This window comes from Phaseolus vulgaris, chromosome 2 (assembly GCF_051622355.1).
Source record: "Phaseolus vulgaris cultivar YP4 chromosome 2, ASM5162235v1, whole genome shotgun sequence".
NCBI classification, from domain to species: Eukaryota; Viridiplantae; Streptophyta; class Magnoliopsida; order Fabales; family Fabaceae; genus Phaseolus; species Phaseolus vulgaris.
Genome location: NC_143499.1, coordinates 41059862 through 41074581, shown reverse-complemented (window position 1 = coordinate 41074581; position 14720 = coordinate 41059862). Strand labels below are relative to the sequence as shown.

General features: G+C 34.1%; 1 protein-coding gene across 17 annotated transcripts in view; it reads left to right on the top strand.

The window, feature by feature from the left end:
• LOC137812087 (uncharacterized) overlaps positions 1 to 14720 on the top strand; it is a 51209-nt gene that overhangs the window by 9168 nt on the left and 27321 nt on the right. For 6 of the 17 annotated variants that reach the window (XR_016518756.1, XR_016518757.1, XM_090298829.1 and 3 more), the window contains exons 8-20: positions 124 to 331; positions 1518 to 1586; positions 1699 to 1778; positions 2988 to 3137; positions 7679 to 7742; positions 8018 to 8119; positions 9701 to 9892; positions 10347 to 10474; positions 10975 to 11125; positions 11600 to 11692; positions 11803 to 11904; positions 13690 to 13751; positions 13837 to 13939. Coding sequence is in view for 15 of the 17 variants with exons in the window: in XM_090298829.1 (XP_090154955.1) it covers positions 124 to 331; positions 1518 to 1586; positions 1699 to 1778; positions 2988 to 3137; positions 7679 to 7742; positions 8018 to 8119; positions 9701 to 9892; positions 10347 to 10474; positions 10975 to 11125; positions 11600 to 11692; positions 11803 to 11904; positions 13690 to 13751; positions 13837 to 13939 (1504 nt within the window). In the remaining 2 variants the exon portion in view is untranslated. Of the gene's footprint in view, positions 1 to 123; positions 332 to 1517; positions 1591 to 1698; positions 1779 to 2987; positions 3150 to 4709; positions 5260 to 6180; positions 6655 to 6868; positions 6888 to 7672; positions 7743 to 8017; positions 8120 to 9700; positions 9893 to 10346; positions 10475 to 10540; positions 10558 to 10974; positions 11126 to 11599; positions 11693 to 11802; positions 11905 to 13689; positions 13752 to 13836; positions 13940 to 14720 lie in introns of those variants that run through there. The other 11 variants (XM_090298828.1, XM_090298830.1, XM_090298831.1 and 8 more) reach the window with 11 other exon arrangements.

The window sequence follows — 14720 nt, the reverse complement described above, 5'->3', positions numbered from 1 at the left end:
GGTATTGTGTTTGAAATGTTGTAGTCCTGTTTCAAGTTTTATCTTTACCCTGCAGGAGATTGCAAGCGAGCAAATCCCAATTAATGCAAGTGATTTGACTTATTTTTTCTCCTTGTATTTCAGGTCTGTAAATGGAAGGATGAGAGTGGGCCAAGAACATAAAATAGTAGAAATCAAGGGGCTGGAATTTTATTCCAGATTGTTTCATGGCTCCATGGACTTGGTAACTATGAACAATAAGGGTGACTCCTACTCAGCAAGCAATATTAGGTTGGAAGGAAAACATTACTATTCTATATTGGCACCATGTGATGCAACCTTAACTCTTTCGGTATGGACATCTTTAGTTGAACCCGCATTCTCCATAATTCCATCTTAACTTTGCATCTTACTAATTGTTGTTTTGTTTATGATTTCAACTCACTATTAGAAAATGAACTGCAACTTTATTTATCTATATCTATTGGAGAGAGAGAGAGAGAGAGACAATGTGTATGATGTCCTGCTTATGGTCTCTTTAGTGGTGTTTCTTTGTTAGACATGCAAAGTAGTTGGCATGCTCTATTACAGGATTGAATATCTTAGGTTCTAGCTGTTTTCTTTTGTAATTTACTTGTCATGACGTTTCCTCCCATTATACTTTTCTGTCATTAAAATTTCCTATTTTATAGTATTTGTAATCAATGTTGTTTATATGGAGATCCTACCAAGGACTGAGAAGGGGGTGAAATATTGTAAATCACAGAATTGTAACTCATAGATTGCAAGACCTACTGAAAATGCAAATTTATACATATGGATAAAAAACAATGGAGTTAACAAAAAATAGCATCTAAATCACAACATTTAACTAAAATTTAAAATTCATTATAGAAAGATCTCATGCATCGCACAACATAATTTTGTGATAACAAAATTATAATACTAAAACAAAAAAATTGTCCCAATGTAACCCAAGCATCAAAACTTGAAGACATTTTTGGCATGACAAGTTAACTCAGAATATAGAGGTGCAACAACAGAAGGCAGGCAGTGGAGAGATCAAGAAGGGGGGGGGGGGGGGGGGGAGTGGGATAGATTAGATGCATGAAGAAACAGAGTGTAGGGAGCTTTATGTGTAACGGAAGTAGAAATTTAGTTTTTTTTTTCACAACCTGAATTGTCAAAAACCAAACCATAAAACCAAGTTACACCAACCAAAATTGTAAAGAAAAACTTGCTGACTCCATGTTCCAACAAGCAAGATCAGTGATTTCACTCTGATCCAGCATGGACAGTCCTCCAAGACACCTAAGATTATGCAGTTTTATGATCTTAGCCACAATTTTGACAACCAGTAACTTCATTTGTTGCAAATTTTTGCAAACACTCCAGCTTTCTTTTATATTTACTGCATATTTCCTTCTGTTATATTATTTTTATGTATAACCTTCTGGTCAGTATTCTTTTAAATTAATATTAAGGCCATGAGAAGATTTTCTTCCTACTTACACGTTGCTTTTTATTCTCTTTTCAAGGACAACAGGTTGCAAAAGCTTGATGGCAGTGCTCCTCAGTATTCTGTCACTGCCGAATTGAGTGGTTTGGTTGGTACTCATTTTATGGACTTTGACAATTTAACTAATATGTTGGTATTTATCTTTTTTGTGTTTGACCTACATTGTTTATAGTAGTTCTAATTTTGTCTTCATTTATCAGGTTATATCCTTAGACGAGGTTCAGTTACAGCACATGTGTCTTGTGTGGGACTATATTTGCACTTGTAGATTAAGAGAAAAGTAAGTTCCTTGCCAGAAGCTTGACTTGAAATATGAGGAAAAACAATTAAATACACTTTGTATTTTCAGAGTGTGCAACAATTTATACGGCCTTAGTCATAAAAACTTATGCTGGAACTATGGCATAATTGAGTCTGATTACAACAAATAAGAAAATCTCGACTAATCAATTTTAATAAGGAAAATCAATCGCAAAAAGGAAAGAGGAAATAAACACATTAAGCTCATGCTGCACATGTTACAACAGCTTGTAACAGTTTTTGTACTGTTAAAGAAGTACCTTCTGGATATACTTTCACATGATGTATAAATATTTTTTTGTATAGAAACAAAATATTGATATATATAAAGTGAAACACGAAGCAAGGTTAAAACACTGACAGTTATTTATTGTTCACCTAATTATTTTTCTGACAATTTTGATTCTAGAAAAAAAATTGTAGAAACTCTTCAGCTGCTCAGATAAGTTCGCCAATCTACTATTAAAAATAAAAAAATGTCAGTCTGTGTCACTTTTGCTTATTGCAGTAGTTAGACCAGTAGATGTGAAAAATATTTCCAGTTATTGACTGCTCAGTTATTCTAATATAATATCAACAGTACAAAGCTCTTTTATGAATTCCTAGTATATTCATTGATTTATGCTTTTCATCTATTGTAAATTGCGAAAAGGTTTATCTAGGAATACATGGTTCCACCCACCAGTTGTATAATTCTCGTCTTCTGCACAAAAGCTAGATCTAACTTCAGCACAAACCATGCACAACTTCATTATACACATTAGTTATCTGAGTTGAAGCTAAAACTGGTTTCAGACATCCAGTTCTTATGCTGAATAGTATAAAAGAAGGATCAAAACTGAATACTTTTTCAGTGTCTCAGGATTTTGTAATTCATTGACAGAGCAAAACTGGATTCAGACTTTCAGTTGTTACATTTGATAACAGAAGGATTGTGTAAATACTTGGTACTTGCATCAATTACTCTATAGCTCCTTCAAATCGTTGGTTATCCTAATGTAATTAATTTCTTCTTTTTCCTTCCATGAGAATTAACTGGTGAAAATTATCTTTCTACGATCAGCTTGATAGCTATTATTCTAATTGTATGCTGCCTTTTGGTCAATTCTTGCTTTTTGAATGAAATTGTCTCTTTTATGTTAAAAGTATAGCTTTAGGTTTTTGAAATTTTTATCATTATATTATATAGGTATGGACGCTTTCGCCCCTGGCATTGTCTTTTACCAAGAAAATGTGAAGGTTGGCAAATATTTTGGTGGCACTATGCACAACAATCAGTTCTTTCCGATGTTCGTAGGAAGTTGAAGAAAACATCATGGAGATATTTTGGCGATCGATTGTAAGTTCGATTGTAAGTTCTTGTAATATAATTTCGCTCTCAATAAAGGTTGTGTTTGATTTCGTTTTGTGTCATGGACGCCAATGACATGCGAGGGAGGGATTGGTGTTCAATGTGAAAGTGGGATTTGTGTAAAACACAGTCAGTACATGAAACTGCAAATTTTTTGTTGTGTAATATTCAGTATATGCTTACCCTTTTGGTTGCTTGTGGTTGTGAAGTATTCCTTCACATGTTTTATTTAGAAGCAATAGGCAGAAAACTAAAATGTAATCTGCAGTGAAAGGTAAAATTGAACAATGAAAAACTTCAGCTTACAACATACATACTGTTTAAGCTAAAACCAAAATGTGAGGACAGTTATTAGTTATAGCTGACTCTGGTAGAAACTCAAATATATGAAGTATATACAGAGGAGATAGCCTTGGAGACCAGTATTCTCTCCCTGTGGCAGTTGAATGGCAGTTGAAGATAGGTGAAAGACCAAGGGTAACTTAACTACATAAACTCTGAATCTCAAAGACAGAAATCTAGTAGGAGATATTTTTTTTTTGACAAGGTCAGCCCATTGATTAAGATTAGGATGTGTTTAACAAGGAGTGTGTTAGCTAGGATTTTCTTTTATGAAAGGAGAGGAAGTTCCATATGCTTAGTCCTTGTCTCCTAATATGATGTATAGGGTTTTGTTAGCAGTGGTGGAGCTTGGTAGGGTCGGAAGGGGGCCATGGCCCCACCAAACGTTTTTGCAATGTTGATCACATTCATGGTTATCGAACTCGCGAGTCAACTCGTTGACTTGTCCGAGTTTACGTGTCCACTTTGCCTTACCGAGTTAACTCGGTACTAAACTCGTTTTAGGGGTAAACTCGGTGGACTCGGCACGGACTCGGTGAAATTGCAGTGGACTTGCGACTCTGGTCCGAGTTGGCGAGTCCAACTGGGTTCTTTTTAAACCCCAAAACGGTGTCGTTTGTGTTTGCATGTGGACTGCGTCTTCTTCGTGTTCTTCTGTGGAGTGCGGCAGTAGATCGAGCGGAGTGTGCCATAATCGCGGGTCGCGGGTTGTATATTTTTTAAGGAATGTCTGGGAGGGAGTGGATCAAATTCAAGTGAGGTCAATAGAACTGCATCTTCTAATAGAAGTAAAAATGCTCTAGAAGACTATTAATTTTTTTATAATATGAAAGTAGACTCTTACGAGTCTACGAGTCGAGTCTACGGAGCTCCCACGAGTCTACGTAGACTCGCGAGTTTGACAACCTTGATCACATTACATTGAATACCACTTTGTTTTATTAACATTACTTTGTTCCCCCTTAAATTAATGATTTTAAATGACGATTTTTGGTTTAAGATCGAATTTCCAAATTGTCCTCTTTTATCTCATTCCCATTCTCATTACTCTCTAAAAGATTGAAGAGAGAAAGAAAAGATTGAAGAGAGAAAGAGAAAGAGAAAGATACGAGAGAAGAATGTATTATTTAGTATTGCTCTATATCAAAAAACAGAAGAAAGTGGGTATTTATAATACCCAATACTGCATAAGATGCGGGTAAAGCACTTTTAATTGCTATAACTAACACTCTTTTCCTTTTAGTGCCTTTCTATGTCACTTGCGTTTCTCTTCCCTTCCCTTTCCATCTTATCCTCTCTCTTTCTCCCTCAATATCTCTTACCATCTCAATTCCTTCTCTCTTGTTGCCTTCATTTCATCCCACCAAATCTAATGATGTTTGTTGTGTATCTATAGGCTAGTGCACCAAGGAAGAGTTTATTTGAGGTGTCTATGTTTAGTCGAGGTAGAGTAAGGCATTCTGGTTTTCTTTGAAGAATAATAAGTGACTTGGTTGTCTTAGAAGTAGGTGAAAGTTGTGCGGGTTGTCATTGGATGCGTTTAATTTAGTTCAATTATTATTTGAATTTAGCGGCTAAACTTGACTACAAAGTGGTTGTTATTGTATGGGTTTGATTTCTCCCACAAATCTCTCCTCCACTGCTAGATTTTCCTTCTTTGCACCCTATTGTTGCCGATGCACCTTGTCATTGACAAGCCTTAATCCATAGGTGTCATTGTCATCGACAAACCTAGAAAAGCACGTTTGGGAAAAGCTCATTCATGAAGGTATAGTTTATGATCCATAAAACTTGATCTGGAAATTCTGTTTTGGAAATCTTGTTCTTGAATGCATTTTATGTCTCAGATTCTTTTCTTGAAATTCTACTGTTCTTGAAATTCTGTTATGAAAATCCTGATCCGAAAATCATGTTCTGGAAATTCTAGAAAGCTTGTTCCGAAAGATTTCCAGAACAGGTATTCCAAAAGTCACTATATGAAGGAGACCCTGGTCATTTTAAAAATTATGGGGGTGTTGTTGGAAATTAGGTGAGTGGAGGAAAAAGCCTTTTTTTAAATTTGTTTGTATTGAGCCTTTATTAGACCTTGTATATGTTTTTATTTTTTTTTGTAATTACGGACTTTTTTTTTTTAATTTTAGGCCATTGTTTCCTGCACCCAATGATTTTTGACCTGCATCCAATCAACTTTTGAATTTTCAAAATTGCCCTTCATTCTGGAATTGAAAATCCAGAAATAAAAAGTACATTTCAGAAAAGAAAATTTGGAATAGTTTTTTGTGTTTATTAGGAAAATAGATTCTGGAAACGTATTTCGGAAAATGGATTCCAGAATCTAGAAAAGTGTTCTTGAAATCCAAATCCAGAATGTATTTTGATCTGCACCCCTATTATTTAAAAACTAAAAGGGCATTTTTGTAATTTCACATTTAGCATTAACTGCAGGTTCAAAAACTTTGGGTGTAGGAAGCAATTGCTTTAGTTTTAAGAGGTTTGTTAGATGGGTCTAGTAGTGTTTGGGCCCATGAGTACAAGGTCCCTACTATATAAGCCTTATATTGGAGTTTCTTTATCTTTTATTCCTTCCACATTTTCTGTTTTGTCTATTTTTTTTTTTGATCAGCAAAGAATAAAATTAAATTAAGAGGGATACAAAAGGGGTATCCCAACCCTTAGTTTGGTGGAAATTGTGGGAAATAATCCTGCACAAGGATAGTTGTCTATCAGGGTTGATTAGAAGAACTACCTCCTCTGGTTTCACTGGAGGAATCAGTTATCAAGCGACATTGTTGCATCATGATCTTGTTAACTTCGAAATTCCTTCGAAGTATCTAAAGATTGCTAGTCTTGATGCATATTGCGCATCCAATTTTGATTTTTCTTGGGACAATGAGCCAGCTCTTACTTTCTTGTCTCAATCTTTAATTTTGTATGTTATGCTCACATGTGTTATTGGATCCAAATCATTGAGGAAACTTTGGATGGTATTTTGATTCAACACTAATTACAGTTCTGCTACTAAGATCCCTTTGAAGTATGCAATGGTAAAGATCCACTATTCCTTTTGATGGGCTTTATGTTCGAAGGTTGATGGGGTGAGAATTTGATGGGCATTACAATCTGTTCTAAGGTTGATGGGGTGAACCGTCTCTCGTAGTATTGGGTATTGGGTTTACCAAATTATCAGTTCTTCTAAAGTTTTGGTTTCCAAAATTAGTCAGTTTGAAGATTACTGTATCAGCAGTACCACATTAATCTGCCCCGGATTTTTGTGGATGAGTTAGTCTAAAAAATATGAACCATCTTTACTTCACTCGTCATTTTTGTGACTATTTAATTTGGTGACAAAAATCTACGGGGACTAAATTGAGGGCTTACTCTAATGATTTTATGAAGGTGGGTTGGTGGTTTAAATTTTGTGGAGTTAGTGAATAGTTTAGGCAATTCTGTTATATAGTTAGAGAGGAAGATTTAATATTTTGAGGGAGTCTTTTGCACCTTCATTTTGTTATGGAAAAGGAATGTTTTTGTGGCTTCTCATTGGTGTTCTGCTCATAGGACATTCTGATACTTGGTTAAACAGGACAGATTTCTGCATCTCAATTTTTATATTCTTTGTATTGACTTTATATTGCATAGAATATGTTCTGTTATCTATAAAACTGAAACTGCATCTGTCTTCTGTGATAAATTATGTCCTTATTTTGATAAAAGTTGTTCTAGGAATAGAAAGAGAGAAGAGTGCACTATGATGGAGAAAAAGGAATCATTGGACTAGTAAAAGGAAAGTCAAAAGAGTTTGCAAAAGCAAAACTTTAAAACATATCTGTAAAAGGGCTGGTCACTTTGCATATCAGCTGTACTGATACCCTGAAATAGACCAACATTGTATCATTTGCAAATTATAAGTGTGAAAAAGTAACTTCCTCAGTTCTTATAGTTAGGACCTTGATTAAACCCCTTTCTATAGCTCTGGACAACATTGTCTGTCAAGTTTGTTTGTTGTACTTATTATGTATAGTACTTGTATCTTTAAATTTTTGTCTTCCTTTTCTTACTTTTAGGGCACCAAAAGAAAGAGAAATGTAGTAGTATACTTGATTTCCTTATGATTTGTGTTGTTATGCAGTCTCTCCTTCACATTCATCTACCTTGTCTTAGTAATTCTTTATGTTTCCTGGATGCAGAAGTTTTCGACGGAAATATATGAATTTGTACAAGACTAAGTTGGATTTTCTCCAACAAGAACAGGTGGTTTCTTTTCCTTCTTCTTTCTTTGAAAAATATTGATAGGAACCAAAATATATGTTATAATATAACCAAACTATGGAATGATTTAATTTTGGTAATTAGGATGCGTTTGATATGTGCCATATAGTTTTTTCTCTATTAATTCAGTTTTGTCATGTAGTTTAGCCACACACGGTTTTCATTACATTTCTCATTTTCTCTTTTCAACACACATGGTTTAGAATATTTATTTTGTAATGTGTCCTGTTAATGACGATTAGATTTTTGTTTATTAGCTAGTTGATGATGACGTTCTTCAAGATTTGGAGCAAATGGAGAAAGAATCAGATTTAGATGATATATTGAATTATCGATCTGCTGCAGAATCTGAGATGCAGGTATGCTCCAAGTTATTTATTGAAAAATCAGTGTTCATTTGTTGCTGTTATATTCCTTATTTGACATGCATATTTTATTCAACTTTGAAATCCGAGAAATGTTTGTTTTTGGGATATTCTCTATTACACAAGGGTTATAAGTGTCTATCATGAAGTGGCAAAGTATATAACTCCAAAGATGTTCTGTTTGATGAACATAGGTTTCCTTGTACTGATTCCTTTCCTAATGCTCCCAAATCTGTCAAAGATCTTAATTTGTATTTTAGTATAAGTCGAGCTCCTTTGCCAATAACTTCTGTTACACTTGAGTCTATTAATATGCCATCTATCACCTCTAACCTATTATCTTCTGAGTTTGTTTCTGTTCGTAATATAACTACAATGGTTAACACTCATCTTAAGCATAATAGATCTAAATCTGGTATTCTGTAGTCCAGAATTCATCCCTCATTGTTTCTCTCTCATTCCGTACCTAAACATTTTAAGCAAGCACATGAGGATGCTAATCGGTTGGCTGCGATGCAGCATGTATACAATGCACTTATGAAGTAGGAATAGGATGCACTTATGCAACAAAATATACGGGACTTAGTATCTCTACCTCCTAATAGACAAGCTGTTGGCTGTAAGTGGGTTTTTAGATTCAAGGAAAATGCATATGACTCTTGGAAACAACAAGTTGAACCTATCATAAAGTCACTCAGACTTCACAAATTTGTTGTAAATCCTGTGATTCCTCCGCGTTTCCTTTATGATGATGACTGTGCCTCTGGAACAATGAATCTGACCTATGAAGAATGGGAAGTCCAAGATCAAATATTGCTTTTTTGGCTTCAATCAACAATGTCTAAGTCTATCTTGTCCCGCATTCCATGGACGATATTTTTAGCTTACATCTCTTGCCAAACCTTTGTCATTGAAAGCATTTTGTAATGTTGATTAGGCATGTGATATTGATGATAGACGTTCTACCTCGAGAGCGACCATTTTTTCTGGGTTCCAATTTAATATCTTGGTGGTTCCGCAAACAGCAAGTCACTGCTCGTTTTAGCACAAAGAATGAGTACAAAAGTTTGGCTCGAAGTTCTACTGAATTAAGATGGCTTCCTACTTCGTTCACTGAATTGCAAGTTTCATTAACTAATCCTATTCTACTTTGTGATAATCAAAGTGCTTTCTATTGCTCACAATCCGGTGCTTCACAGTGGCATTAAACACATGGATATTGATGTTTTCTTTGTGTGAGAAAAGATTATGGTCAAACAACTCTATCATATTCCCATTCTTTATCAATGGGCAGATGTGCTGACCTAACCTATATCTTCCTCTTGTTTTGATTTTCTTAAAGGAAATCTCCACTTGAAGAGTGTTTTACTGTTAGCTTTTATAGCTGTCAGTTATTACTGGCAATAGCTTTTGTTGTGAGCGGTTGCCTATAAATAATCTTGTAAGATTCTTATTTCATAAGAGTGAAAATCGTAAATAGTTCAGTTTGTTAACGAAGTTTTCTATCTTTCATTTTCTTCAAGACATTTTGAGATGTGTGATTTGTTTTCAAATGTTCTCCTTTAATGTTTACAGGAATTTCTTTCAAGGTGTTCTACTCCTAACGATGGCAAGTTTAACACTGATATTCCTACAGAGAAGTCTTGCAATGATGAACATACAGTTAAATCTCGGGGATGGTTAAATTGGCTTTCTCGTGGTATGCTTGGTGCAGGGGGAACCGATGATTCAAGTCAATTTTCTGGAGTTGTGTCATATGATGTTAAGGTACATGCATGTGTCAATGCACTTGCTGTTGTTTGGCTGAAACTAGTAGAAATAAATACTAAAAAAATATGATAGGGACTTGAGTACTGTTGGGTACCTAATGTTACTTCTAGTTGTATAAGATGCTTGGTAGAGTATTGAAGTGTTTTGTCACCCCCCTTAATAGTATGTTATTTAGGTTGGGTGACGACTAACTGATTAAAATAAATATCTCAAATAATCAATCATAATTCTAAACAATGAGAAGCTGGCTATATTTGTTGGTGAGAGAATTGATTTTTTTTTTGCTTTTCTGTTAGCTCAGAACATTTCTGTATGCAAATGAATTTTGAACATCAGAATCACATACTGCATTGTGTAATTTCTGTTTGACATCACCAACACTTAAACCAAAAATTCCATTTTTTTTATCTTACAGTACGGCCCTTATCAGTTGCTTTCTGTATTTTTGCAGGATATGTCTGAAGCAACTGAATTTCATCCTCTAGTTTCGTCTAGCTCTGATGCTGCTGTAAAGCATGAATTATACATTTTTTCAATGATGTTTAAGATTGATCAGATTTCTGCTACGTTATGTAGCAAGTATGGTGCTCTATTCGTTGTTCACAAGCATTTTAAGATACTTTTCTCACATCATTCATGTTAGAGTAATGCTTTGTTCTGAAGTACGTGTCATACTGTTTATACTGTTTAATTTAATGTTTCTTTCCCAGCTGTTAGCCTTGTAGTTAGAACTCAGTCTGGAGTATATGAGTGAGATCACTTACTGTATTTAAAGGAACCTGTTAGAGGTTCATTCCTTCTAATTTCAAAATGGTGAAATCTGTGTTTTAACTCCCCAAACTCGTTTTCCCTCACTTTCTCCTTGATTTTTATCAATTCAGCACTTTATGATTTTTTTATTTAAAAGAATTAGAACATAATCTCAATTTTAGAATGCTACTCAGTTTTTCATTTACTAAACTCCGTCTCTTTGAGATGATTGTTATGTGTGATATGAAATAGAACATGTTGCTATGTACTAGGACTCTTTAGTAGTCAACTAATATGTTTTTTTCCCAATCTTTCTTTCATTTTCTAAGGTGGCATGCTAAAGGAATTGCAGAAATAATTGTTGAAGGTGGAACCATCGAGTCTAAGATCTACAAAGATCATGGAATTGTTATATCCAAATTCAAATCTGGGAAAATGGTTGATCTAAGCAACAAGAAAGTTGTTGTACATATTCAAGGGGTATCATTCTTATAATTTTTTCTGTATATTGAATAAACAAGTAAAACAATTTGGGTATTTTGTTTCTTCTTTCCTTAATTGGTGGTATTGCAACTTCTTTCTGCATCCAGTGGTTATTAATATTTATAATTTTTTCTATATCCACCGAACCTTTGTAAGCTTCCAGTTTCTTTAACAGATATTTTTTGCTCTTGGCATTTTTACTGATCGACACTCATTGCCAGAGAGTAGTGTTACTTTTATGGCCATTTGATAGAGTTTTCCCCAGTTTGATATAAACCTTGCTGTGACAATTTTCCATTTAACACACATTGTGTTATTCCCAATTTTATTTTACTGGATTCCTAAGATTATTTCATTTCAATGTAAAAAAGATAGAACAGAATGCTAGGAACTTCAACCAATAGTTATTCTACTTATACTATTTCAATTTCAATTCTGTTGACACCGATGGTTATATACTTTGATTTGCAGCCTGTTGAAAATCATTTATTGGACAATTTGGATAATTCTTGCAGCATTCGAGTAAAATTTTCATCTCAGGGAGATATGGACATGTCAGTGAAGGTATCCAACACTGTGTAGTAAGTTGCGAGCATTGATATGCTTGTGTATGTATGCATATTCAAAGCTGAAATGTCCTGTTATATAATTTTCTTTTCCAATTGTGTTAACAGGGAGTAGTCAAACAACTTGAAGTGACAGTTGATACAAACATTTTATCAAATTTGTTCGAGTTTTATGATGTCTTTACGTCCTTCAAATTTCATAATGAAAGGGTATGAACTATTTTTATTGATGTCCTGTTATCAGTATTATTTTCCTTATTCCTTGTTTCTAATATTGCTAGAGTTCTGACAGACAAAAATATTTTTAAAATTTGAACATGGGATTGTTTTATGCTCTTTGCCTTTGTAAGATAGGAAGTGGTTTGGGGGAAACTGTACCCATTGTAGGTTCAGGTCTCTATTTGCATTTAGTAAATTAGGCTATTAATGCAATGTAGATGGTATTGGCACATTAATCACATGCGTAATACACCCTCTCAAGTTGGATCATCATTGTTAATTGTGTATACGTTAACAAGCTCATAAACCCTACTCCCATCAAGTGTCTTTTTGAAAGTGAGCTGTTTATTCTTTACTAATGTCCATTGTGTATCAGTCCTTGAATATTTTCATGAATTAAGAGGCAACTGACTTCTGTGTGTTTAGTTGTTTATGAGCGTCAAAATCCCATAATTTATGCTGCAGTGAATATTTCCTTGTACAATTTTAATTACATAATTGTGTGATTTAATTACATTTCATAATTAGGAGGATTAATAGGCTGACAGTATATTTTATATTTATTGTACAATATCATTGATGCTGAACTGTAGGGTAGATATTCATCATAAATTAAGATTTTTTCCGTTATTAAATCTTTGTATTCTATTTAAGAGCAATTGCACTTCTATGAATAATATCAAAAATAGTTTTTTCTGACATGGTATCCACGATAAAAAATCCTTGGGAACCACATATAATCAAATGTGCAGCATTGCTGTAAAGCCACACCCCTTTCTTTCTTTTGTTGTATTCATTTGCGTAGTCTACATTGTTGCAACACCACAACCCTTCCTTTCTTCCACTGTATTCCTTCTAGGCTTGCATTAGCATACTTCAAACCTAAAAACTGCCCGATACTCAAAAACCTCATCCACTACAAAGTTCAGAATAGAGGAGCTTCTAAAATTAAGGGATTTCTGCACATTAACAAAACCTGCAAACAGAAGCAACTCCTCTTTAGCATTCACAGGTAATATTGCTTACTCCTATGCACTCAAAATGCCTAAAACTCCTCTAAAGATGTATGGGTAGCTGATTCTGGAGCCATAGACCATATGACTCAATCATATATTGGGTTTATATATAAACCCTGTCCAAGCAACAAAAAATTGCACTTGGTGATGGAACTTTCACTAAGAATCTTATTCTGAAGGCTGTTTTGCATGTGCCCAAATTGTTTGCCAATTTGATTTCTGTTCACAAGCTCATAGTGGATTTATATTGTTTGGGGCTTTTGAATCCTACAACTTTCCAATTTCAAGATTAGGAAACGTGCAAGGTAATTGGACTTGCTAAGCAAGACAAGGGGCTCTACCTTTCAGAGGACGCTAACAAGTCGCGTAGCTCTAAGAGTCGACTTCTTGTCTTTGATGTCAGAAACAACTCTCTAATAAAGAAATAAATCTGGTCACGCCAGCTTTGTTTAGGTCATCCATCATTAAGTAGGAAACTAAATCCTAAATAGGAAAGAAATTATTGCCATAATGAATTATCTAAAAATTAGCTAAACAAAAACGGTAATTGAGTATTCATACAGAAAATTGCATATTTACCAACTATATAGGGAAACAAATCAACCAACACAAACGAAATATTAACAGAAATATTTCTGAGGATCAAATAGAGACTTTTTCCTAGTTTGATTCCTTGTTGACAAATAGTAGTTCATGTTGAGGATGATATATATTTTTATTTGTATTTTGGTGATAAATTTCTGTTGTTTATGTTGAAAAGCAGGTGTTGTTGTCACTGAATGGAATTGAAAATGACAATATTAGACTCTTATCCAAAGCAGAGTAAGTTGTAATGTCAGGTTACACTTTTATGTGAAATCATCTCTCAAACAATGATGGTAACATTTGGGTTTCTTTCAATTTGCAGATATATTTCTGTAAACCATAACAAAGTTGTGTGGGATGTTACTATTGGTGATGTTTCTGTTTATTTTCCTTGGAGGAATACAACATCGGAGTATAGCAACTTGGTAACTACTGTATATTACCAAACTAGATATATTGTGTCCAATATTGTTTGATGACATCAGTGAACTAATTAGTTTAACTGTGGAATGAAAAGGCATGCGATATTACACTGAGTAGTAGTGAAAATTGTATCCATTTATTCACTAACCTTCAAATCAACATAAATCCAACAAATCTTTGCAATCATAACAATATAACTTAATAGATTGGATCGACAATTACTAGTAGATGATTTATTATTGAGTTTCAAAGGGAGAAGGAGAAGACATTTGATATAAGTTTATGAAATTAGTGTAAATGATTCAACCCATGTACAATTAAGTGTCATTAGGTATATACTGTTTCAGAGATTAGAAGCACTAGCTTCTAGCAGAAGCTTTCAAGACCTCTAACTAACATTAAGTTGGTAAGTGATTAATTACAGATGTCCTACTGAACTACTGCTATACTAATAAAGGAAAAGTGCAGAACAAAACTTTCCTCCAATATGTGTATTTGTTGGATGCTTTATAGATATTTTGTGTATGGGTTTGGGCCCATCCTATCAATGTTGTCAAATTCAAGAATCGTAAGAGGATCATAAAGGCAATAAGGATTGTAACTCGACTCGGAAGAGTTAGAAAAGTTCTATTCATAAACTTGTGCATGTGTGAAAAAGAATATAGATGAACAAGTTAAAAATAAAATTAATATAGATTATAAAAATAACATAATAAGTTGTTTAGTAAGATCCTGTTCAAAACTACAAATAGGTCATCTTCTGTGTAGAATTTCAAGGAAATA